Below are 27,900 nucleotides of genomic sequence, written 5' to 3'. Positions count from 1 at the left end.
CGGGTGGTCATTTTGCTGAGCATACCGAGTTGAAAAAGATAATTAGAGCAGAACGTATAATAAACTCACAATAGATAAACACTGGCAGGCTAATTATAGCCGGTCTCCACTCAGCTATTACATGTGCCATTACAGGACTGACTCTGTTCATCTCAGCCTGCTGCCGCCCAGGGATTCTTCTGCAGTGTCTATCTCATTTATGTTTTAGAAAAAACTCCGAAAACCCCATTTAGAATTTCACTGTTTCAAATCTGACAAACAGCAGGTGAGTATGACTTGTAAATGTAAACACTGTCTGCTGGATAAGCTTTACTGTACAGAACTTGCTCCACTCAGATTTATCCCAGAAGCCCTCAGACTCATTCATAAGTGGTGAGTCAGTGTCCTGGCTCATCCAGGCTAATGTAACGGTAACATTTTCAGAGCGGCTGCCTTCTGGCAAGCACCCCTCATTTTGTCCTTCACACAGGACACGCTGGCAGACAGTACGGCGCGACATGGGATGAAATGGAACAGAATGAAGATGGCCCAATGAGAGCTGCAAGTAACAGTGGGGACAAAGTGGACTCTAGAATACTAATGGGTATTGCAAAACAAGCAAGGAACCTAGAGGCCAACCCCATTAGAAGTGTGGAGGTTTTATGATTGAAAGCAACTCATCATGCACAGCAAGGTTTGGCCCCAACTGCATTTGGTGTAAGCAAATAAATGCCTCTTCATGCTACAGATTATTCCCACTCATATACTAATCAGTCAAGTTTATGCAATGCCAGTGCAGCACTTACCCCCCTTTCTTTCAGCCTGTACGCATTCACTACCAGTTCCAAATTACACTATATTGGACATATTGGGGGTGTTGACTTTGAAAAAACACGTAAAACATCCCACTGCAGATTACGGATCACGCCTGGATCTAAACAGTTGTTGTCAGAAGTTTGCATTCACTCGTTGTAGATACAAATATCATGAAAATACTGCGCTTTAGATTAATTCTTTGAGCAGTATACAACAAAAGTTTTATGAACTCATGCATTCATTCATTCATCTTCCACCGCTTAGTCCAATTAAGGGTCACGGGGGGCTGGAGCCTATCCCAACAGTCACAGGGCGTGAGGCAGGGTACACCCAGGACAGTACGCCAGTCTGTCGCAGGGCCACAAACAGACAAACAAATACAGACACACCAACGCACACAGACCTATGGACAATTTTAAAGATTCCAATCCACCTAACCCGCATGTCTTTGGATGTGGGAGGAAACCGGAGCACCCGGAGGAAACCCACGCAAACACGGAGAGAACATGCAAACTCCACACAGAAAGGGCACGGGAATTGAACCCACGACCTTCTCACTGTGAGGCAACAGTGCTAAGCACCAATCCACCATGCTGCCTTTATGAACTCAACACAATCAAAATCACACGTACTGGGTCACACATATACACATTTTGATTATTAACTCGATGCTGAAAGTTCCAAAATGTCTCACCTTACCAAAGCCAAGGCCTCCTAACGTCCTATTAGTAATCATGATTGAGTACAGACGTTAGTGTCTCTGCCAACATAACAAGAGATCTATCCTGAAGGACCACTACTTTCCACCAAATTGGTAGTATCGGGTAAAGGAACAAGAATTCACCCAGAAAAAAATAGTTCAAGGTCATCGCCTTTTGAACTCATATGAGAGAGAGAGAGAGAGAGAGAGAGAGAGAGATGTGAGATGAATTCCATCCCAAATATCTTGCGTCTGTAACTCAGCCACATGGGGTGTGCAGCCACTACGTTCTGAGTGCCGGTCCCAAGCCCGGATAAATGAGGAGGGTTGCGTCAGGAAGGGCATCCAGCGTAAAACAAGCCAACCCAACAATGCAGACTAAGAATCGAATTCCCATACCGGATCGGTCGCGGCCCGGGTTAACAACGTCCACCACCGGTGCTGTTGCCCAACAGGGTGCCGGTGGAAATTGGGCTACTGCTGGGCGAAGACGACGAAGAAGAGGAGGAAAACGTTGCCACGAACAGCGGGAGAAGAAGAAAACTAGAAGGGTGGAAATGAGAGTGGGGACTTTGAATGTTGGTAGTATGATTGGTAAAGGGAGAGAGCTGGCTGATATGATTGAGAGGAGAAAGGTAGACATATTGTGTGTGCAAGAGACCAAGTGAAAGGGAAGTAAGAGCAGGAGCATCGGCGGTGGGTACAAGTTGTTGTACCATGGTGAGGACAGGAAGAGAAATGGTGTTGGGGTCATTTTAAAGGAAGAGTATGTTAAAAGTGTGTTGGAGGTTAAGCGAGTGTCTGACAGGGTGATGAGTGTGAAGTTGGAAATTGAAGGGGTGATGATGAATATCATCAGTGCATATGCCCCACAGGTAGGTTGTGAGATGAAGGAGAAAGAAGATTTCTGGAGTGTGTTAGATGAGGTGGTGGAGAGTGTGCCCAAGCATGAAAGAGTGGTGATAGGAGCAGACTTCAATGGGCATGTTGGTGAAGGGAACAAAGGTGATGAGGAAGTAATGGGTAGATATGGTATCAAGGATAGGAATGGGGAAGGACAGATGGTAGTTGATTTTGCAAAAAGGATGGAAATGGCTGTGGTGAATACCTACTTTAAGAAAAGAGAGGAGCACAGGGTAACATATAAGAGTGGAGGAAGGTGCACACAGGTGGACTACATTCTTTATAGGAGATGCAAGCTAAAAGAAACCACAGACTGTACGGTGGTGGCAGGAGAGAGTGTCACTAGACAGCATAGGATGGTTGTTTGTACGATGACTCTAGAGGTAAAGAAGAAGAAGAGAGTGAGAGCTCAACAAAGGAACAGATGGTGGAAGCTGAAGGAGGAAGACTGTTGTGTGAAATTTAGCAAGCAGGTGAGAGAAGCACTGGTTGGAGGGAAAGCAATTTTGGACAACTGGAAAAGTACTGAAGATGTTGTCAGGGAGACAGCTCGGACAGTACTGGGTATGACATCTGGACAGTGGAAGGAAGACAAGGAGACTTGGTGGTGGAATGAAGAGGTCCAGGAAAGCATAAGGAGAAAGAGGCTGGCGAAAAAGTTTTGGGATAGTCAGAGAGATGAAGAAAGTAGACAGGAGTACAAGGAGATGCGGCGTAAGGCGAAAAGAGAAGTGGCAAAAGCGAAGGAAAAGGCATATTGTGAGCTGTACAAGAAGTTGAATAGTAAGGAAGGAGAAAAGGACTTGTACTGATTGGCCAGACAAAGGGACAGAGCTGGAAAGGATGTGCAGCAGGTTAGGGTGGTAAAAGATGCACAAGGTAATGTGCTGACAAGTGAGGAGTGTGTGCTGAGAAGGTGGAGGGAATATTTTGAAGAGCTGATGAATAAAGAAAATGAGCTCAATCAATTAATCAGTTTTATTTATATAGCGCCAAATCACAACAAACAGTTGCCCCAAGGTGCTTTATATTGTAAGGCAAGGCCATACAATAATTACGTAAAAACCCCAACGGTCAAAATGACCCCCTGTGAGCAAGCACTTGGCGACAGTGGGAAGGAAAAACTCCTTTTTAACAGGAAGAAACCTCCAGCAGAACCAGGCTCAGGGAGGGGCAGTCTTCTGCTGGGACTGGCTGGGGCTGAGGGAGAGAACCAGGAAAAAGACATGCTGTGGAGGGGAGCAGAGATCAATCACTAATGATTAAATGCAGAGTGGTGCATACAGAGCAAAAAGAGAAAGAAACACTCAGTGCATCATGGGAACCCCCCAGCAGTCTAAGTCTATAGCAGCATAACTAAGGGATGGTTCAGGGTCACCTGATCCAGCCTAATCTTAAAAGTAGAGAGGGTGTCTGTCTCCCTGATCTGAATTGGGAGCTGGTTCCACAGGAGAGGAGCCTGAAAGCTGAAGGCTCTGCCTCCCATTCTACTCTTACAAACCCTAGGAACTACAAGTAAGCCTGCAGTCTGAGAGCGAAGCGCTCTATTGGGGTGATATGGTACTATGAGGTCCCTAAGATAAGATGGGACCTGATTATTCAAAACCTCATAAGTAAGAAGAAGAATTTTAAATTCTATTCTAGAATTAACAGGAAGCCAATGAAGAGAGGCCAATATGGGTGAGATATGCTCTCTCCTTCTAGTCCCCGTTAGTACTCTAGCTGCAGCATTCTGAATTAACTGAAGGCTTTTCAGGGAACTTTTAGGACAACCTGATAATAATGAATTACAATAGTCCAGCCTAGAGGAAATAAATGCATGAATTAGTTTTTCAGCATCACTCTGAGACAAGACCTTTCTAATTTTAGAGATATTGCGTAAATGCAAAAAAGCAGTCCTACATATTTGTTTAATATGCGCTTTGAATGACATATCCTGATCAAAAATGACTCCAAGATTTCTCACAGTATTACTACAGGTCAGGGTAATGCCATCCAGAGTAAGGATCTGGTTAGACACCATGTTTCTAAGATTTGTGGGGCCAAGTACAATAACTTCAGTTTTATCTGAGTTTAAAAGCAGGAAATTAGAGGTCATCCATGTCTTTATGTCTGTAAGACAATCCTGCAGTTTAGCTAATTGGTGTGTGTCCTCTGGCTTCATGGATAGATAAAGCTGGGTATCATCTGCGTAAGAATGAAAATTTAAGCAATGCCGTCTAATAATACTGCCTAAGGGAAGCATGTATAAAGTGAATAAAATTGGTCCTAGCACAGAACCTTGTGGAACTCCATAATTAACCTTAGTCTGTGAAGAAGATTCCCCATTTACATGAACAAATTGTAATCTATTAGATAAATATGATTCAAACCACCGCAGCGCAGTGCCTTTAATACCTATGGGATGCTCTAATCTCTGTAATAAAATTTTATGGTCAACAGTATCAAAAGCAGCACTGAGGTCTAACAGAACAAGCACAGAGATGAGTCCACTGTCTGAGGCCATAAGAAGATCATTTGTAACCTTCACTAATGCTGTTTCTGTACTATGATGAATTCTAAAACCTGACTGAAACTCTTCAAATAGACCATTCCTCTGCAGATGATCAGTTAACTGTTTTACAACTACCCTTTCAAGAATTTTTGAGAGAAAAGGAAGGTTGGAGATTGGTCTATAATTAGCTAAGATAGCTGGGTCAAGTGATGGCTTTTTAAGTAATGGTTTAATTACTGCCACCTTAAAAGCCTGTGGTACATAGCCAACTAATAAAGATAGATTGATCAAATTTAAGATCGAAGCATTAAATAATGGTAGGGCTTCCTTGAGCAGCCTGGTAGGAATGGGGTCTAATACACATGTTGATGGTTTGGATGAAGTAACTAATGAAAATAACTCAGACAGAACAATCTGAGAGAAAGAGTCTAACCAAATACCGGCATCACTGAAAGCAGCCAAAGATAACGATACGTCTTTGGGATGGTTATGAGTAATTTTTTCTCTAATAGTTAAAATTTTATTTGCAAAGAAAGTCATGAAGTCATTACTAGTTAAAGGAATACTCGGCTCAATAGAGCTCTGACTCTTTGTCAGCCTGGCTACAGTGCTGAAAAGAAACCTGGGGTTGTTCTTATTTTCTTCAATTAGTGATGAGTAGCAAGATGTCATAGCTTTACGGAGGGCTTTTTTATAGAGCAACAGACTCGTTTTCCAGGCTAAGTGAAGATCGTCTAAATTAGTGAGACGCCATTTCCTCTCCAACTTACGGGTTATCTGCTTTAAGCTGCGAATTTGTGAGTTATACCACGGAGTCAGGCACTTCTGATTTAAAGCTCTCTTTTTCAGAGGAGCTACAGCATCCAAAGTTGTCTTCAATGAGGATGTAAAACTACTGACGAGATACTCTATCTCACTTACAGAGTTTAGGTAGCTACTCTGCCCTGTGTTGGTATATGGCATTAGAGAACATAAAGAAGGAATCATATCCTTAAACCTAGTTACAGCGCTTTCTGAAAGACTTCTAGTGTAATGAAACTTATTCCCCACTGCTGGGTAGTCCATCAGAGTAAATGTAAATGTAAATGTTATTAAGAAATGATCAGACAGAAGGGAGTTTTCAGGGAATACTGTTAAGTCTTCAATTTCCATACCATAAGTCAGAACACAATCTAAGATATGATTAAAGTGGTGGGTGGACTCATTTACATTTTGAGCAAAGCCAATTGAGTCTAATAATAGATTAAATGCAGTGTTGAGGCTGTCATTCTCAGCATCTGTGTGGATGTTAAAATCGCCCACTATAATTATCTTATCTGAGCTAAGCACTAAGTCAGACAAAAGGTCTGAAAATTCACAGAGAAACTCACAGTAACGACCAGGTGGACGATAGATAATAACAAATAAAACTGTTTTTGGGACTTCCAATTTGGATGGACAAGACTAAGAGTCAAGCTTTCAAATGAATTAAAGCTCTGTCTGGGTTTTTGATTAATTAATAAGCTGGAATGGAAGATTGCTGCTAATCATCCGCCTCGGCCTGTGCTACGAGCATTCTGGCAGTTAGTGTGACTCGGGGGTGTTGACTCATTTAAACTAACATATTCATCCTGCTGTAACCAGGTTTCTGTAAGGCAGAATAAATCAATATGTTGATCAATTATTATATCATTTACTAACAGGGACTTAGAAGAGAGAGACCTAATGTTTAATAGACCACATTTAACTGTTTTAGTCTGTGGTGCAGTTGAAGGTGCTATATTATTTTTTCTTTTTGAATTTTTATGCTTAAATAGATTTTTACTGGTTATTGGTGGTCTGGGAGCAGGCACCGTCTCTACGGGGATGGGGTAATGAGGGGATGGCAGGGGGAGACAAGCTGCAGAGAGGTGTGTAAGACTACAACTCTGCTTCCTGGTCCCAACCCTGGATAGTCACGGTTTGGAGGATTTAAGAAAATTGGCCAGATTTCTAGAAATGAGAGCTGCTCCATCCAAAGTTGGATGGATGCCGTCTCTCCTAACAAGACCAGGTTTTCCCCAGAAGCTTTGCCAATTATCTATGAAGCCCACCTCATTTTTTGGACACCACTCAGACAGCCAGCAATTCAAGGAGAACATGCGGCTAAACATGTCACTCCCAGTCCGATTGGGGAGGGGCCCAGAGAAAACTACAGAGTCCGACATTGTTTTTGCAAAGTTACACACCGATTCAATGTTAATTTTAGTGACCTCCGATTGGCGTAACCGGGTGTCATTACTGCGGACGTGAATTACAATCTTACCAAATTTACGCTTAGCCTTAGCCAGCAGTTTCAAATTTCCTTCAATGTCGCCTGCTCTGGCCCCCGGAAGACAATTGACTATGGTTGCTGGTGTCGCTAACTTCACATTTCTCAAAACAGAGTCGCCAATAACCAGAGTTTGATCCTCGGCGGGTGTGTCGTCGAGTGGGGAAAAACAGTTAGAAATGTGAACGGGTTGGCGGTGTACACGGGGCTTCTGTTTAGAACTACGCTTCCTCCTCACAGTCACCCAGTCGGCCTGCTTTCCCGGCTGCTCGGGATCTGCCAGAGGGAAACTAACGGTGGCTAAGCTACCTTGGTCCGCACCGACTACAGGGGCCTGGCTAGCTGTAGAATTTTCCACGGTGCGGAGCCGAGTCTCCAATTCGCCCAGCCTGGCCTCCAAAGCTACGAATAAGCTACACTTATTACAAGTACCATTACTGCTAAAGGAGGCCGAGGAATAACTAAACATTTCACACCCAGAGCAGAAAAGTGCAGGAGAGACAGGAGAAGCCGCCATGCTAAACCGGCTAAGAGCTAGTAGCTGCGCTAAGCTAGCGGATTCCTAAAAACACACAAAGTGAATAATGTGTAAATAATTCAGAGGTGATTCAGCAGAGGGAGTGCTTTAGTTAAGGCACGTGAAGATTACACTGTGAAACAAATCGTTATCTAGGTAACTAGATCAATCTAACTGCGCAGATTAAACAGCTAACAGATACAGCAAAACACCGCTGTGCTCTAGAACAGGAAGTGATACAATACCGCAGTGAGAGCCAACCACCAGTAGAGGCTGATATGCTTTGGAGAGAAGGGGAATGAAAGTCAGTAGAAGCAAGACTGAATACATGTGTGTGAATGGGAGGGAGCCCAGTGGAATAGTGCAGTTACAAGGAGTAGAAGTGGTGAAAGTAGATGAGTTTAAATATTTGGGGTCAACTGTTAAAGGAAGTAATGGAGAGTGTGGTAGAGAGGTGAAGAAGAGAGTCCAGGCAGCGTGGAGTGGGTGGAGAAAGGTGGCAGGAGTGATTTGTGACCGAAGAATATCAGCAAGAGTGAAGGGAAACGTTTACAAGACAGTAGTGAGACCAGCTATGCTGTATGTTTTAGAGACGGTGGCACTAACAAAAAGAAAGGAGGCAGAGCTGGAGGTGGCAGAGCTGAAGATGTTGAGATTCTCTTTGGGAGTGACAAGAATGGACAAGATTAGGAATGAACATAGAGGGACAGCTCAGGTGGTACGGTTTGGAGACAAAGTCAGAGAGGCAAGATTGAGATGGTTTGGACATGTGCAGAGGAGGGACCCAGGGTATATAGGGAGAAGGATGCTGAGGATGGAGCCACCAGGCAGGAGAAGAAGAGGGAGGCCAAAGAGGAGGTTCATGGATGTGCTGAGGTTGGACATGCAGGTGGTTGGTGTGACAGAGGAAGATACAGAAGACAGGGTGAGATGGAAACGAATGATCTGCTGTGGCGACCCTAACGGGAACAGCCGAAAGACAAAGAAGAAGATCTTGCGTCTGTGATGATTTGGTCTTGAGTAATGGTTCAGCAAAGGCCACCAATGCAGACATGGACAGAAAGACACACACAGATGAACCCATTTCTAAAGCTCCTACAGAAAGATGGTAGCAAAAAACTTTTTCTTTGACAGCATTTATTGGATTAACGATCCGCAATACAATGGGAACATCCAACAAAAGTCCATTTGAGAAAGAGAATCTGAGATGTACACAAGTGAGAAATGACTCTTGCAGTCATTTCTCAACAAGGTCATCAGTTCAAACAATTCTCAGTATCGCCACTTTGCCAAGATTTGGAAGAGATCTAAGAGAACTAACACATCACCTGAGAGGAAATTGGTTCACATAGGAATGTTTACAATCAAGCTAGTTTTACATGACCATGGAATGAGAGGGTACCATCCAAGAAAGAACCCCTGTTCCAAAATAATGACAAATATAGCCCAATAAATGTCTGTAGCTGACCACAAGGACAAAAAAAAAAAATTCTGGAGGTTTACGGAAATAGGAAACAAAGAGCAATGCGTATTCTGTGCATATAAAGCTGTCTCTGCCATGTGTATCCCTGTTATACATACATTTCCTTTAAGAAGATGCTCACATATGATGCCAAGTCAGTAGTGAGGAAAAAGAGTGAATTTTCTACACCAGGGACACACCTTCTAGTCCCACGTAACACCAGAACAGTATGTTTATAAGACTTGCAACTAAAGAGAGCGCGAACCTCAGCCAACATCATTGTCACTAAGATTTTGAAAATGGCTTTTCAACCATCACTTCACAATACTCCTCTGGTGGATTTTTGGTCTTGTGGGAAAGCCTATCATCTTGATCATTCTATAATTCTAGTAAAATACAATAATTTTTGAATTGTAAATTTTTAATTCTTGGAAAGTGCCCAATCTTCCAGTGCAGCAGATGTAAAAATCAAAACAAACACACACACATAAAAAAAACAACTTTGGATCGGTTCTGCCTATCAACAATTTCTCAATCTAAGATTCATCTCTCCATTTAATTTCCAAAACAAATTCACATCATTACTTTTTGAAAAAAAATTGTACACAGACAGACAGAGACAATTACATAAACATTAAATTTACAAAAACGCAAAACTGGTTTAAAAAATGATCTGAAGTTCGATAAAGTAAAAGTTTAAATGATTTCATATCTATATTTATGAAGCAGCGGAACAAGGTAGAGATTTTGTAATATGCAAGCACTACAGATCAATGCTTTGTCAAACAAAATTACAATGAGTTAGCCCCCTTGACGTGTGACATGCATTCAGTGCATGCATATATCAGACACATTTCTTTCTGCATGATAACTTGAATAAAATTCATCCAAATTTTACCAAATTTAAACTGGACATTCTAAATAAGAATATCTCAGATGTGCTTCAATTTGAGCATAACTGGGTTTCAAAAAGTCCTTGTAGAGTGATTCCGCTTTACTGAACATAGTAATGATTATTGTAATTTATAACACTATGTAAAAATTTTTTATTTTTGTTTTGTTCCTGGGTACACAGTGTGTTTTCCTAATGTAAAAAAGTTTTATTTTTGTTTTGTTCCTGGGTACACAGTGTGTTTTCCTAACCTGTAATGCCTTAAATAAATAGAAAATAGCTGTTATTCCACAGAAACTTTGCTTCTGTGATCAGGACAATGATATTTTGAAATTTGTCTGTTTTCAAGAATATTCTCGATTCGCCTTCAGTACTACTGAGTAGTCTTCTAGACTATTCTTTAACTGCTAGAACTGTCCAGAATTTTCTAGAAGTTTCCAGAATTATCTAGAAACTTCAAGAAACTTTTAGAACTTTCTAGAACGTTAAAAAAAGTTTGTGCTGAATGTAGTAATTTTTCCATAGACTTTAGACATAAGCAGTTGAAATATAACACTTAGAAGCCAGGAACAAAAATTGTGATACATAGTGTAATCCTTCGACAGCCAGAGATTTTTTTGTTGTTGTTGTTAGTATCAGCTCGCCCTTTTTTTACATCCCTACCCTAACCAAGATATACAATATGAGAATACTGAAAGCATTAAATTGCTATAGGTGTGTTGGATCTACAGGTTACTAAATGTTGCACCACCACCAGAACATTGTGGAGTGTGAACATGTTTTCTGCCTCTGAATATCGTTTCTTGGGGCGAGGATTTTCTGGAAAGTTGCTACTGTCTGCTACCTTGAATGCAAAAGCTATGTAAGCATTCAGTACTGTTTCTTTGTAAATGTTAGGAGGTACAACAGTTTCACAGGATGTGAATCATGTAGACTAAACATGCAGGTGTGGAACAGAAAAGCTTGGATTACCACACACACTGGGGGAGTGCTGATTCACTCTGCGCAGGATGTCATTACATCACTATATCTTTACACAGAAAAAGTTTTTGGCTTCTATTCTAATGTTTAAAATATTTATAGCACCTTCAACTGTCTTCAATAATATATTAAAACACACACACACACACACAGTTTATATTCCACTAAGGCACTAACGGCTTGGTTACACATAGACGGTTTTGTCGGCGAGTAGTACGTAGACCGAAGTTCGCGGTAGTTACGGCTGTTTTCGCGGTGGAAAGGGGCGGAGCGCGCGCAGCGGGGCTCCTCCTCGCTCTTTCCCCCAAAAAATTCTGTCATAATTGTGTTTGGAAACCAGTCACCATTTGCTTTATTATACATCTGTGTAGTTAATTAATAAAATATTCTCTACCGACGATTCCCTCGCGCGCATGTAAAAAAAAAAAGAAATAAAGTCCGCTCCCCGCTGCTGCTGTTTGCAGCGGGGCTCCTCCTCGCTCTTTCCCCCAAAAAACTCTGTCATAATTGTGTTTAGAAGCCAGTCACCATTTGCTTTATTATACAGCTGTGTAGCTAATAAGCAAAATAATCTCCAGGACGATTCGCGCGTGCACACACGTAAAATAAAAATAAAAATAAACTCCGCTCCACGCTGCTGTGGTGCTGCTGCTCGCTCCAAAAACTCTGTCATGATTGTAAAATAAAGGACAGAAGAGACAAGTCCTGCTCACAAGCTGCTACCAGATACAGGACATGTTCACATCTTCAAACTCCAGACATCTCCACGTCACTACATATTCAGTCCCTGATTGGTCATCGCGGCGCGACGAGAACTGCGGCACTACAGGAAGCGGCAGGATGAAACGGCGATTAAAAAGTATCAGACGCCGTTGTTTGCGTTGTCGCTGTCATCACGGGAGGTCTCCGAGAGCGCTCCCGGAATTATTCGACATGTTGAATAATTTTTTCGACGATTCCCAGTAAAGCCGGAACTAAGCCACGCCCCCTAGTGCCGGCGATAACAACGGCGTGTGATCCTTACAACGACCAAAAACTCTTCCGGGACGCTTCCGGGAGCTCTTACTGTCTGTGTGTAAACGGGGCTTAAAAGTACGTTCTGGTTCAAATAGATTCGACAGAAAGAAAAAACTAATTGACTGATTTATTGTTTTGCTTTTGAGAAAACATTCAATAAATCCTGTTTGCAAAGGCATGCGCATCTACTCTCTTATGACGTATTTAATAATAACAATAATAACAATAAATTCTGTACCTTGAAAACAAACATTTCTCCTCTTAGCATAGCAACCGTGTCAAAGTTCCCTTCACAGATATTGGGTCCATAGTGTTCTGGTCTATCCGTGGTCCTTGGACGGTCAGGATGACGAGGAGGTGGCTGAGGGGGGCGTGGCTCTGGGCGACGAGGCATTACTGTGGGCAGAGCCTGAGTGGGGCCGCTGTCTGGTTGACCTGCCAGAAGACGCAACACAATGTGTAAATGAAACCTATTCTTCTAAATCCTACAGGCTGGCCACTTAATGGATTGGATGATTGGAGTATCTGAAGATCACAGTGAAGCTTAATGAATAAACATTTTGAGAAAAGACTTGATTAAGGATAGACTTGAATATTTCTACTGCAGAATTTCTACCTCAACCCTCAATTACCTTTAGCACTGCACGTCTTCCATCTCCACCCACCTTACACAGTTGGAAATGGCTGTAATTAGTAAATGGGTAATGTGATATTCATGTTAAAACCCTTAAAAAATTATGTCACCACCCAATGTTTTATGGACTTGATTGTACCTCCTGGAAATTGTGCTACTGGAGGCTCCTCTGATAAATATCCTACCATATATCTGCTGTATGCCTCGCCGATCATCCTCTGGCAGCTGGAAGTCATCTGTCTCCATCCACTGGTAAAAGGGAGCCATGATGGCCATTGGGTTATTGGAATGCTCTAAACCCAGGGCATGACCCAGCTCATGGACTGCTACCAGGAAGAGGTCATTACCTGTGTGAGTGACAGCAAAGAGGGGATGGAAGACAAGACAGAACAAATAAACAACAGACAATTGTTTTTTGGAAAAGAAGCTTCACCTCTAGAAGGGAACTGAGTGCAGAGAGGGAGAAACACGTGTCTCTGAATGCACGTGTCTTATCACAACAATAAACAGCAAGCTGTAGGGTTAGAAAGTCCCTATTATATCATTACGCTCCATGCAGCTGTCTGTTCATTGTTCTGTCATTGCTGTGCTGTCCATTAAAATCTCCATCGAAATATTGTAAAAGGCAGGAACACTAATGATTGTTGATACGAATCAACAGGCACTTCCAGTCAATGAAGGCTGTTGTGTGCCACCACCACAATTTACACATTGAAAAAGCAACAATGGTGTGCATAGAACTATAACATGCTGAGCAAGGAATCAACTTTCTCACACACCAAAATGTTCAACTTCCAAAAAAAAAAAAAAAAAGCAGTATAGAACAGGCCGATGTCTTATCGGTCATCTGTAATATGCATTGAGACCGCAGTCGGGTATTTCCCCTCGAACAATACTGCTGTGTTTCCTGCATCTGCTGCAGGTTGAACTCTGAACTTACTCACCACTTGGTCTGGTCTGAAGCTTGGTGCTAACTGGTCAGATTTTTCTCACCGATATCTTGGGACAAGCTGATGTCACTGCGTTACATGGAGATGGGGAGATCTCCGGATGTCTGACCTTTAGTGCTGCTTTGTCATGGTGATGTGGGTGCAGTTTTTGCTCTGCTAAAGAAGGTTTCCATGAAACGAGGCATCGCTCTGGATCGTTTGTGATTCTTTAGAAAAACAGCATGTGAACTGTCCTCGTTATGAGGTTCAAAAAGAGCAACCAAGTGGTATTTGTTGACATATTCACACATTCAGATCATTTTCAGAACATGAGTGTAAATGGCAAAGAGCAGCTGTTAAGTCAAGAGCATTCTGAATCTTTACAGTGATTAATTATTACATTAAGTTTGTGAAAAAGTTCCATTGTCTTCCCTAGGATTGTCTGTTAGGCCTGGTGATGCGGTCCAGATATCTCAGCTCATGGTCATCAAAACCACAGCCCCAAGTGACCAAACCAGTAAGACAAAGTACTGTATTCTCTGGAGTATAAATTGTACCTTTTTCAGCAGTTTAATTTGGGATTGTTGTGCACTGCACTTTTTATTATTGACACCTATTCTTTTATAGTTGGAGTTTATTTTGTTTAATGTTTTGATTCCTGGGAAAGTCCGATATAGACAGTTATTATAATTATTACCCAAGACCATCAAATATGGCCTTTGGGTATTGCAAAGGCTTTGTGTCTGTCCGTGCTCAGCATAAGTCCTGTCCTATTACTGACATGAGGTTGAGGTGACGTGGCACAGAAGGTTGTGGGACACAGATGCAAAACTCACAGACAGTGGCGCTGGAGTAAAAAAGGCTTTATCAGTAAAACAGGCTGTGATTCAGTACACAGTCTGACAATCAATGGAGCGGAGGTACAAGTAGACTGCAGGCAGAGGCGTGGTAAAAAAAAAGCAAGCACAGTTCAATACACGACATGGGCTGTAGCAAAAAGCAAGGTCACAAACACGGAACAGGGTCAGAACATGGAAAAACTAGACAGAGCTATGAAAAGGGCTGGAACGAGGACTATGAAAATCAACGAACTGGTGAGGCATGGGTTAAATAACAAGGGTGGAAATGAGGAAAATGAGAACAGGTGTGTGAGATGAATCAGGAAGGGGGTGGGGCACATAGAAGAAACAGGAGAATTCAGGTGGGCGTGACAGAGTATAAAAAACTGAACAGCCAAAAACCAAGAGAGAAAATAATCCTGATGATGAAAGAAAAACAGAAGGGACAAAATACAAAGACTAAAGAAAAACCAACAGTGAACATAAAATGCCAACAGAAAGCAAAGATCAAAGACCTAATAAATGTTAAGGGTCCCGTCACACATAACACAAGACGCAGAAAGAGGAAGAAAATCCGCGTACCAAAAACGAAATGAGGAACTGCAAAACATTCCACCTGTCAGGAAGGACACACGGTCGAAGAGGCGTGCACAATGCTGCAGCAACGGTTTTGTGCACGCTCGTGGTCACGCACACGAACACAGTGCGAGCACATGGAAAGTCGTGCACACAGCAGCTGAGGAAAAAAAATGTTTAAAACACCTGAATTTATAAGACTTAATTGTTGCGATGAACAGTGGACTTATCCTCCCCCTAGCTGTACACCAGGAAGTAATGAAATGACATGGATTAATGTTCTCCTTTTTATGTTTTACATGAATTACCTAATATGCTCGTCTCATGAGGAGCCGGCCAGCTCCCGTCACATGAAGAGTTGTCTCCCGTCTCATGAAGAGCCGGGCTCTCGTGTGGTGAACACATCAGCCGGCATGACATGTCGATCAAGCAGTGATCCGCTGCAAATGTGATCTGTGTTTCAATTATTACAATGTGGGGAAATACCGCAGTGACAAGCGTCTCACGGGAATGTCTCATGGGGTGATTTCCTGCATGGCACGATATTCATCAGCCTTACAGTGCGCTGACATGGCAGTAAGCTGATGCAATTATGTATTTTAATTTATTTCCATACAAGGATAGCATGCCGACCTCTGCGCTTCACGCTGTAGTTATGCGACTTCATATCCAACAAGCCACTACAGGTGTTCCCAAGCTGTGAGTTGCAAGCAGATATCTGAACAGCTGCACATTTCAGGGGGACACTCCCACCTCTGTCAGCGGACCTCGTGAGACCTCACAGAAAAAAAGGCTCACTCTCTGTTCCTTCATACTATTTTTATTTTATGTATGTATTATTATGTGTTGGTCCTGTATCTGTCTGATGTCTGTGTTTGTAAGGTAACACCTTGTGTGCACGGTCATGCCCAGCTGTCAGTCGGTGGTCAGCTGACAGATGCTGTATATCCACAGCAAAGAGTATGATCAAAGCCATCACAAAGCAATGAGTTCATGCCTTCACCCATATTTGTTTGTTTTTTTATTTTTTTATTTTCCACTCTTTCATTTGTCATGTAAACTACAAGTGGAGACCACTGTCTCATTTGAGGGCGGGCGCTAAAGGGGTAAAATATTAAACATGTGGCATTATTTCTCTACTTCCGGGGGACCAACCACGGCATTTTCAATGAGTTTTTGGTCAAATTACTTGCAAACAAAGTGAAAATGCAACGGAAAAGTGACGACTGCGGTTTGTTTATGATCCAGAGCACAAGCGTGTCGAGGGGGTTTTGCAGGCGAGAGAACGGAGCTATTCTGGTTAGCTGTGTAGGCTAACACTTACCGACACGACCTCTCCCACTCCCCTCGCCTTTTCTTATACACTGGGAACCGAAAAAAAAAAAAAAAACTTTTCGCAACTGCTTTGGTTATTGCAGCCGAAATCAAAACAGTACACCATTTATCTGTGTGAGGTTATGCTGTGTATATACTGGGCAATGGAGCGGAGGTCCCCCTAAGTGGTCAAACCCCGCTATATCACACAGGGAACAAACAAGACTGCAGTACCCTATTTACATGGTGGAAGTGACATGAGCCTGCCTGGCCAGCTGTGCCATGTGCTATGATGCTGGCCGGTCCTCATGAGGCCGTGAGCACCCACACAAATGAGCACTGCGTGTTCACCAGCTGAGCTGCAGGCCACAGTGGTCAGCTGTTCCAGCAGCGTACTGCGCTGGACAGTGTGTGTGTTGGCAGGGGCACACTCCACAAGCCATTTGTGTTGGGTGTTGAGAACAGTCACACGCATGTGTATTGCTAGGTTACGCCACTTTGGTGTGGCACTTTTCACAAACAGGTCAAATGTGAACACCTGCTGTCTACTATCGTACCAGGTGCGTGAATAGCCACACCTTTTCTAGGTGCCCAGCGAGCGGTGTTAGGGCCCACTGACACAAGCATGCCTTTAATTCACACAATAACACAACCTATGTCATGCTGGAGAGTAAACTCGTCTTTAACGGTGCAGACAGGACGCGAGGGGGCACCAGTACGTGCTATTGTGCAGAGAATTTTGAAATGTTCAAAAAAATCTTTCATGCACAAATGTTGTGCTATGTGGCATGATCTAATTTCCAACACTACATGTAGCTCGTCAAGTGGAGTAAAGAAGTGAACAGAGCGAGTGGTGACGTCAGTGGATTGTATCAGAGCGTAGCTTGTCTTAATTATAACAAGATGTTAAATCTGTGATAAATATACTATAACAGCTGCACACAAGAAGGAAAAAACACGCACCTGTTTTATCAAGCCATGACAATCTAAACATGACAAAAAATTACCTTTATAGATGGCTCAAACTGCTTTCTGCAGGTAGTTAGCCGTACACGTGCATGCGCGTGAACGGCTCCGGCTGCAGCCTCCTCTCTGATGCGATTAGAGCCGTTTTCAACAGCCAATTTGCAGAAAAAAAAGATTAATCCGCCACGAAATAATTATTTTATATACGAAGCGTCCAGCACAGAGCACGTGGCAGCCGGTGGAACAAAGAACGGCATCCAGCTATGAACACAGCGGATGGGATCGTCACAATGACGTTCTTGCTATTGCGTGAGTCACAGGCATGCTTATGTCAGTGGTGTCCGTCATTTTGCGTTCTGTCTCACAGAAAGACAGAAAGCAAAACGGAATATGGACGGCCTGAAGTTGTCGTCGGGATTCATTCAGGAACAATGCTGGACGACAGTTAAAAGATGTCTCTGAAAGTCAACGTAAGTCCAGAATTCTTGTTTCGTTTTGGCTTAAGTGTCTTTCATTAGTACCGTGTGGCCGGGGCTGTAGATCGATATTCACACCACTGCAGTACTCCTTCTCATTCCTTGTGGGTTAACAACAACGACAACAAAATTACTTTCCGATATGTGGAATTCGCCTCCAGTGGCCATTTCACTCCCTGGAAATCTGAAGCTGAGCAGGTGTTTCTAATGACACCAAACATGTGAGCAAGAAGCTCACTAACCAGAAGTCTCAATTTTAAGATGGCAGCAGATCCTGAAAATCCCCCATTACTGCCAGAGTCAAATTTACATGGAACATTCTTGGCACACAGACCTTGGACAAATTCAAAGATGGCTAACCTTGACCCATTTTAAGAGGTTAAAAAGTCACATTCTGTTTCAATCTGTTCAGTTTTGATTTAGAATGGCGGGCGTGACAACCAATCAGAGTAGAGCTGCACTGTGATGTCAGTGGCTGGTCTCTCCAAAATCCCTTCGTTTTATGTGTTTATATACGTTTCTCATATATTATGTAAAAGCTAGCGAGAAATAAACACTTCTAAAACTGAAAACGCTGTTTCTGTAACCTAATAACACCACTGGAGTCATTTATAAGACATTTTGCAGATATTACCGTGCATGCTAACGTCTGCTAACTCAATGCTAATTTCTATGGTGTTAAATTTGTTTCATTAATACCTGCAAATGCACAGAGAGTGATCTACAAATATTCCTGGATTTGCAAGGCCTTCGCGATACCCAATGGCCGTATTTTGGCCTCGGGTAAGAAACGCAGCATCCAACTTCTTTTTCAGATTGCCTTTTTTGTGTGTGGCTGCACAATTTGCTTTAAGCTGAAAAGTTTTCAGAAAGGCTCTGATGTCACTGCAGTAGGCATGCGGAGATTAATTGATACGAATTGGTATCTAGATACAAACGTATGCGATGCGTGCATCGGTTCATTTAGTGTGCATCAATTCAACTGATGGATGAAATTGGGATGGATCGCTCGCTGCCTGCTTGCATCGATTTTGTTTTCTTGATGCACACTGAATGCACCACGGATGGAAGCCAGAAAGCACAGTTCTACCACAACAAAAATGATGACATCAGTAGCCATTTTGCTTAACAATTCCTTTATCAGTCCTTCAGTTTGGGACACCGGAGCGGCCGTTGTTTTTGACAGTGTTTATTGGGAAATGATCATTTCTCTACGTTGACTGCAGACTGCAGTGGGTCTGCTTGAAGCAACGAAGCAGTACTTCGATCCGGTGTTCACTGGATCTCTGCTTCACTTCTAGCAGCAGGTCCGCAATTTCTTCATTAACTCCTCTCAAAGCCATTTAAAGATGTCAATCATGAGTCACTTTTGTGTGGATTAAAGTCACGAACTGGGACTCTTGTCTTATTGCGGGCAAGAAACGAGAATCGTCCTCAGTTCCACACCACATGAGTTTTACGCGGAATTAATACCTTCAGAGCGAATCGGTCGGAATTAATACCTTCAGAGCGAATCGCTATTTTAAATCAAATGACACCTCATTCCAAATGTTATAATACAAACAATAAACTGCAACCGACCAAAACCGTTTTTCCCACAAAATGAGATGTCCTCTGTTTTTTTATGAATTACACCCTGACATGCAGCCAGCTGGAAGAGCTCAGCTCAGAGGCTATGGGGTTACATTTGTGTCATTAATATTTGAAAGGAAATGCTTTTGACAAAAACTACAGATTTTGTTTATTTCTATTTGTGTCCAGAGATCTAGGATCCATCATGTACATCAAGGATTCAGTGACCATGTACAGATTTTACTGATTTTTATGTCCAGAGATCAAGGATCCAGTGACCAATTTCATATTTATTTACTTTAAGACGCAATAAAATGTTGTTGACATAGAAAACCTGAAAAGACTACATTTAGTACACAGAAAATTCACAAGAGGTATTGATAAGGGAATCGATAAAGAATCAGACAGATAGATAGATGGCATCAATATCAACAAAATCTTATCAATATCCATCATTAGTCACATCGCACCAATTCGCATATTACATTTTGAGGAACTGAATCGCCATCAAATACATACCAAATCGCATCGAATCAGGAACAGGGGTGAATCGTATTGCACTGTATCGTCAATATCATCATGTATCACTATATGTATCGTATTGCTGGTAGTGTATCAAGGTGTGTATTCAATCGTTGTCAGTGATGAGATTCACATGCCTACACTGCAGTGCCTTTGTTTGTCAGCTCATTTGTTTAACAAAATTACAATAGATACAAAAGAAAACATCTGTGAAAGATTAAACAGACACTATGCTCCTGCTCAGGGTAAATGTTTTTAATCACTGTACATTGTAAGTCTGTCATCATCTGTCTAATGTCCTAGAAACAAATCCCACAAGGAGAGCATTTTATTTTATTTTTAAGAAAGTACTTAAATTAAGTGTTTCTTCGCACCCACTCAATGCTTTTCTGCCAGAAAAAAACTTAGTGGAGAACAGCACTGCCAACTGTGAAGGATGCTAAGAAAAATTACTACATGTGTAATTTGTAATTTAATAAGTTTCCTGACATTTAGTGCACATGTGTGCACGTGTGCAAATATGCACAAGTGTGTATCTGCAAGGTTCCTCTCCATGCTAGCAGACACTTTTAATATTTTCTTATATTCAGTGGTGACAAGAAGAAGTTTACTTTAAGGTTTTTAGCTTGCCCCAATGGCTAAAGATAAGATTTTATTGATCTCACAGTGGAGAAATTCACATTCACAATTCACACATTCACAGGCTTACATTGTATAGCTGTTTAGTCCATGACTGTGTTAGTGTTCTAATGCAATACTGGACCTATTATCACTGTTTTTGTCCAGAGTGAAAAGTCTAACCCAAAAATATCTAAAAACAGGGTTCAGGTTTAAAAATTCCAGTTTCCTCTTTAATGTCGTCACAGCAAGACAATAATGTACAGTGAGCAGAAGGAGAATGTAATTCAGAGGGTAAGCTACAAAGATGATAACAGACAACAGAGATGGAATGTGCTGAAAAACCACCAGGTTTGACAACAAACTTCTAACTCTTCAAGACACAAACACATTTTGTCTTTCAAGATTTCTTTTAACTTCCTGAACCTTTGTTAAGTTGTTTATAGTGTCTCTGTGCTCATTCACCAGCAATGAAGCAGAATCCCGCTGAAACAAATGCACAATAAAGCAGCACCCTGGAAACCAAAAATGTATTGTCTTAAAGTTTGCTCTGCCTTTTTCTAGTGAATTACAAACATTTGGACCATCTAACCACAAGGCTTTCTGACCTTTAAGTGCTGTTTGCCTACAGTTCTTCAGAGAAGAGCTGAATGGTAATTGTGCGCTCATGATTCATGTGGTAACGCTTAAGGGCCTTTCACATCACAAGCGGCAGTTAATGTGTCTGGTTGCGTCAGGCGCTTTGGGGGCGTTAACGCGTACAACACGCCAAGGGGGCAGGGTTGCTACGTCACACTCCGGGTTTTTCCACAACTCCAAAAGCTGAGCGATCGCCATCTTGGATTTGCATCTGTAGAGCCACAAAAAAGCTTTAAAAAAAAACAGCAATAGAACGAGTCTGCCATCATGCTGCTGGGAGAAGATTTTTTCCAGATACTTTTCAGAGTGAACGCCGAGCTGAGGGAGGAATGATGACTCGGTGGTATCGATCGAACCGCGACAACAAGCAGAGCCACACAGAGCAGCTGGAGTTCAGGCCTCATTCCGGGACAGTGAGACTAGGGTTGCGTATCGAGAACCGGTTCTTTTTGGGTATTGTTAAGAAATGATTCGATCCACCGACATCAATAGTCTTTTTGCTTAATGATTCCCTTATCGGTCCTTCAGAGCAGCCGTTGTTTTTGAGGGTGTTTGTCGGGAAAATGATCATTTCTCTATATTGATTACAGACCCTGCAGTGGCTCTGTAATCAATCATTTCTGCAGCGCGACTCCACTTTGAAGTGTGAAGCAATGAATCAGTGCTTCGATCTGCTGACTCGTTGGTTGTTTGATTCACTGCTTTTCAGAAGCGGCAAATCCGCTTCTTAACCCCTCTCAAAGTCATTCAATTGTCAATCGTGAGTCACTTTTGTGTGGATTAAAGTCACTAACTGGGACTCTTGTCTTGTTGCGGTCAAGAAACGAGAATTGTCCTCTGTTCCACTGTCACTGCTCCAAACATTGCGGGGTTCTCTGCCGAGACAGAGTCTGGTCAGAATTAATAACTTCAAAATTAATTGCTGCTTTAAATAAAATGACACCTCTTTCCAAAAGCTGTAATGCAAACTACAATCAACCAAAACATTTTTTTCCTCCCAAAATGAGACGTCCTGCATTCTTTATGAATTTCATCCTGAAATGCAGCACAGTCAGCTGCAAGAGCTCAGCTCAGAGGTATGGAGAGACATTCAGGCCATTAATGTCTGAAAGGAAATGCTTTTGACAAAAACAGATTTCGTTTATTTCTATTTATGTCCAGAGATCAAGGATCCACTATGTAGAGTTTATTATGTCCAGAGTTTAAGGATCCAGTGACCAATTTCATATTTATTTACTTTAAGATTCAATAAAATGTTGTTGACATAGAAAACCTGTAAAGCCTACTTTTAGTACACAGAAAATTCACAAGAGGTATCGATGAGGGAATCGGATCGATAAGCCGAAAAGGTAATATATATTTTATATATATATACGAGGTCTATTAGAAAAGAAACCAACAGTTTTATAAAAAAAAAAAAAAAACTATATGGACTTGAATCACGTGCGATTACACCAGACATGCTTGAACCCTCGTGCGCATGCGTGAGTTTTTTCACGCGTGTCGGTGACGTCATTCGCCTGTGGGCAGGCTTTGAGTGAGGAGTGGCCCACCCTCTCGGCTGAAATCCTTTGTCTGAGACGCTGCTGGAGACGGCGCGCGTTGCTTTATCAAAATTTTTTCAGGACCTGTGAGGGATATCCGAGTGGACACTATTCGTGAAATACTGCTGGTTTTCGGTGAAAAGTTTAACGGCTGATGAGAGGTTGTGGAGTTTCTTTCGCTTTAAGGACAGCTCACAAAGTGGATCGGCGCGTCACGGTCGGAGGTGGCATCCGTCTGGCTGTTTCGAGCTGAAAACATCCTAATTTAAGGCTCTGTTCACCCAGGACGTCATCAGAGAACAGAGAAGTTTCAGAAGAAGTCGGCATGAGGAGTTTCTGCGGACATTCCACTGTTAAAGGAGAATTTGTAATGAAAGAACGTGCGGGCAAATTCGCCGAGTCGGTTCCGTGATGACGACGCAAATCTGTCTGCGCCGCGACAGGAAAAACACCTCCGTGTTGAAAACCATTTGTAAAATTCAGGCAGCTTTTGATGGCTTTCAACAAGTGAGTATCTGAGAAATTGTTTAACAGCTGGGCATGTTCCAACTTGTCCGTTAAGGTTTCCAATGGAGGTGTTTTTCCTGTCGGTTGGGTCAGGCCCGACATGCGAATCTGCCCGCATGTTCTTTCATTACAAAATCTCCTTTAACAGTGGAATGTCCGCATAAACTCCTCATGCCGACCTCTTCTGAAACTTCTCTGTTCTCTGATGATGACCTGGGTGAACAGAGCCTGAAATGTGGAAGTTTTCAGCTTGAAACAGCAAGACGACACTGCGTCGGAGCGCAGATGGCCGTCAGGCGCCGTGGGCCGTCCTTAAAGCCCTTCTCTGCTCTGGGTGTGAAATATTTAGTTATTCCTCAGCCTCCTTTAGCAATAATGGTACTTGTAATAAGTGTAGCTTATTCATAGCTTTGGAGGCCAGGCTGGGCGAATTGGAGACTCGGCTCCGCACCTTGGAAAATCCTACAGCTAGCCAGGCCCCTGTAGTTGGTGCGGACCAAGGTAGCTTAGCCGCCATTAGCTGCCCCCCAGCGGATCCCGAGCAGCCAGGAAAGCAGGCCAGCTGGGTGACTGTGAGGAGGAAGCGTAGTCCTAAACACAAGCCCCCTGTACACCACCAACCCGTTCACATCTCTGTTTTTCCCCACTCGGCGAAACACCCACCGAGGATCAAACTCTGGTTATTGGCGACTCTGTTTTGAGAAATGTGAAGTTAGCGACACCAGCAACCATAGTCAATTGTCTTCCGGGGACCAGAGCAGGCGACACTGAAGGAAATTTGAAACTGCTGGCTAAGCGTAAATTCGGTAAGATTGTAATTCACGTCGGCAGTAATGACACCCGGTTACGCCAATCGGAGGTCACTAAAATTAACATTGAATCTGTGTGTAACTTTGCAAAAACAATGTCGGACTCTGTACTTTTCTCTGGGCCCCTCCCCAATCGGACTGGGAGTGACATGTTTAGCCGCATGTTCTCCTTGAATTGCTGGCTGTCTGAGTGGTGTCCAAAAAATGAGGTGGGCTTCATAGATAATTGGCAAAGCTTCTGGGGAAAACCTGTCCTTGTTAGGAGAGACGGCATCCATCCCACTTTGGATGGAGCAGCTCTCATTTCTAGAAATCTGGCCAATTTTATTAAACCCTCCAAACCGTGACTATCCAGGGTTGGGACCAGGAAGCAGAGTTGTAGTCTTACACACCTCTCTGCAGCTTCTCTCCCCCTGCCATCCCCCAATACCCCATCCCCGTAGAGACGGTGCCTGCTCCCAGACCACCGACAACCAGTAAAAATCTATTTAAGCATAAAAATTCAAAAAGAAAAAATAATATAGCACCTTCAACTGCACCACAGAATAAAACAGTTAAATGTGGTCTATTAAACATTAGGTCTCTCTCTTCTAAGTCCCTGTTAGTAAATGATATAATAGTTGATCAACATATTGATTTATTCTGCCTTAGAGAAACCTGGTTACAGCAGGATGAATATGTTAGTTTAAATGAGTCAACACCCCCGAGTCACACTAACTGCCAGAATGCTCGTAGCACGGGCCGAGGCGGATGATTAGCAGCAATCTTCCATTCCAGCTTATTAATTAATCAAAAACCCAGACAGAGCTTTAATTCATTTGAAAGCTTGACTCTTAGTCTTGTCCATCCAAATTGGAAGTCCCAAAAAACAGTTTTATTTGTTATTATCTATCGTCCACCTGGTCGTTACTGTGAGTTTCTCTGTGAATTTTCAGACCTTTTGTCTGACTTAGTGCTTAGCTCAGATAAGATAATTATAGTGGGCGATTTTAACATCCACACAGATGCTAAGAATGACAGCCTCAACACTGCATTTAATCTATTATTAGACTCAATTGGCTTTGCTCAAAATGTAAATGAATCCACCCACCACTTTAATCATACTTTAGATCTTGTTTTGACTTATGGTATGGAAATTGTAGACTTAATAGTATTCCCTGAAAACCCCCTTCTGTCTGATCATTTCTTAATAACATTTACATTTACTTTAATGGACTACCCAGCAGTGGGGAATAAGTTTCATTACAGTAGAAGTCTTTCAGAAAGCGCTGTAACTAGGTTTAAGGATATGATTCCTTCTTTGTTATGTTCTCCAATGCCATATACCAACACAGTGCAGAGTAGCTACCTAAACTCTGTGAGTGAGATAGATTATCTCGTCAATAGTTTTACATCTTCATTGAGCACAACCTTGGATGCTGTAGCTCCTCTGAAAAAGAGAGCCTTAAATCAGAAGTGCCTGACTCCGTGGTATAACTCACAAACTCGTAGCTTAAAGCAGATAACCCGTAAGTTGGAGAGGAAATGGCGTCTCACTAATTTAGAAGATCTTCACTTAGCCTGGAAAAAGAGTCTGTTGCTCTATAAAAAAAAGCCCTCTGTAAAGCTAGGACATCTTACTACTCATCACTAACTGAAGAAATTAAGAACAACCCCAGGTTTCTTTTCAGCACTGTAGCCAGGCTGACAAAGAGTCAGAGCTCTATTGAGCCGAGTATTCCTTTAACTTTAACTAGTAATGACTTCATGACTTTCTTTGTTAATAAAATTTTAACTATTAGAGAAAAAATTACTCATAACCATCCCAAAGACATATCGTTATCTTTGGCTGCTTTCAGTAATGCTGGTATTTGGTTAGACTCTTTCTCTCCGATTGTTCTGTCTGAGTTATTTTCATTAGTCACTTCCTCCAAACCATCAACATGTCTATTAGACCCCATTCCTACCAGTCTGCTCAAGGAAGCCCTACCATTAATTAATGCTTCGATATTAAATATCAATCTATTTTTATTAGTTGGCTATGTACCACAGGCTTTTAAGGTGGCAGTAATTAAACCATTACTTAAAAAGCCATCACTTGACCCAGCTATCTTAGCTAATTATAGGCCAATCTCCCTTCTTATGGCCTCAGACAGTGGACTCATCTCTGTGCTTGTCCTGTTAGACCTCAGTGCTGCTTTTGATACTGTTGACCATAAAATTTTATTACAGAGATTAGAGCATGCCATAGGTATAAAAGGCACTGCGCTGCGGTGGTTTGAATCATATTTATCTAATAGATTACAATTTGTTTATGTAAATGGGGAGTCTTCTTCACAGACTAAGGTTAATTATGGAGTTCCACAAGGTTCTGTGCTAGGACCAATTTTATTCACTTTATACATGCTTCCATTAGGCAGTATTATTAGAAAGCATTGCTTAAATTTTCATTGTTACGCAGAGGATACCCAGCTTTATTTATCCATGAAGCCAGAGGACACACACCAATTAGTTAAACTGCAGGAATGTCTTTCAGACATAAAGACATGGATGACCTCTAATTTCCTGCTTTTAAATTCAGATAAAACTGAAGTTATTGTACTTGGTCCCACAAATCTTAGAAACATGGTGTCTAATCAGATCCTTACTCTGGATGGCATTACCCTGACCTCTAGTAATACTGCGAGAAATCATGGAGTCATTTTTGATCAGGATATGTCCTTCAATGCGCATATTAAGCAAATATGTAGGACTGCTTTTTTACATTTGCGCAATATCTCTAAAATTAGAAAGGTCTTGTCTCAGAGTGATGCTGAAAAACTAATTCATGCATTTATTTCCTCTAGGCTGGACTATTGTAATTCATTATTATCAGGTTGTCCTAAAAGTTCCCTGAAAAGCCCTCAGTTAATTCAAAATGCTGCAACTAGAGTGCTGACGGGGACTAGAAGGAGAGAGCATATTTCACCCATATTGGCCTCTCTTCATTGGCTTCCTGTTAATTCTAGAATACAATTTAAAATTCTTCTTCTTACTTATAAGGTTTTGAATAATCAGGTCCCATCTTATCTTAGGGACCTCATAGTACCATATCACCCCAATAGTGCGCTTCGCTCTCAGACTGCAGGCTTACTTGTAGTTCCTAGGGTTTTTAAGAGTAGAATGGGAGGCAGAGCCTTCAGCTTTCAGGCTCCTCTCCTGTGGAACCAGCTCCCAATTCGGATCAGGGAGACAGACACCCTCTCTACTTTTAAGATTAGGCTTAAAACTTTCCTTTTTGCTAAAGCTTATGCTGCTATAGACTTAGACTGCTGGGGGGTTCCCATGATACACTGCGTGTTTCTTTCTCTTTTTGCTCTGTATGCACCACTCTGCATTTAATCATTAGTGATTGATCTCTGCTGTCTTCCACAGCATGTCTTTTTCCTGATTCTCTCCCCTCAGCCCCAACCAGTCCCAGCAGAAGACTGCCCCTCCCTGAGCCTGGTTCTGCTGGAGGTTTCTTCCTGTTAAAAGGGAGTTTTTCCTTCCCACTGTTGCCACGTGCTTGCTCATAGGGGGTCGTTTTGACCGTTGGGGTTTTTCTGTGATTATTGTATGGCTTTTGCCTTGCAATATAAAGCGCCTTGGGGCGGCTGTTGTTGTGATTTGGCGCTATATAAATAAAATTGATTTGATTTTATTTGAAGATAATATTGAACCCCCTGAGCAAGCACACTGAATACAATGATAAGGAAAAACTCCCTCTGACATTTTTCTTTATTCATGACAGGAAGAAACAACAAGCAGATCAGATGCAGTGGGGTGACCATGTACTTTGGCCATCCTACCAACAACAGAATAACAAATAAAGCATAACAAAGAAATATCAAGCATGCAATGACAGAAACACTGCAGCTAAACAACCATATAACCAGCAAAACGT

The 27,900-nt window shown here is 42.2% G+C and overlaps 1 protein-coding gene across 2 annotated transcripts in view; it reads right to left on the bottom strand.

Annotated features, from left to right (window-relative positions):
- mmp15b (matrix metallopeptidase 15b) overlaps positions 1 to 27,900 on the bottom strand; it is a 118,229-nt gene that overhangs the window by 30,731 nt on the left and 59,598 nt on the right. For both annotated transcript variants that reach the window (XM_034185531.1, XM_034185538.1), the window contains 2 exons: positions 12,871 to 13,032; positions 12,290 to 12,486 (listed from right to left, as the gene is read on the bottom strand). In XM_034185531.1, coding sequence (XP_034041422.1) covers positions 12,290 to 12,486; positions 12,871 to 13,032 — 359 coding nt within the window. The remainder of the gene's footprint in view (positions 1 to 12,289; positions 12,487 to 12,870; positions 13,033 to 27,900) is intronic.

The sequence above is a fragment of the Thalassophryne amazonica genome, chromosome 2 (genome assembly GCF_902500255.1).
Source record: "Thalassophryne amazonica chromosome 2, fThaAma1.1, whole genome shotgun sequence".
Lineage (NCBI taxonomy): Eukaryota > Metazoa > Chordata > Actinopteri > Batrachoidiformes > Batrachoididae > Thalassophryne > Thalassophryne amazonica.
The sequence above is the reverse complement of the archived record's forward strand: the minus strand, read 5'-3'. Positions and strand labels throughout refer to the sequence as shown.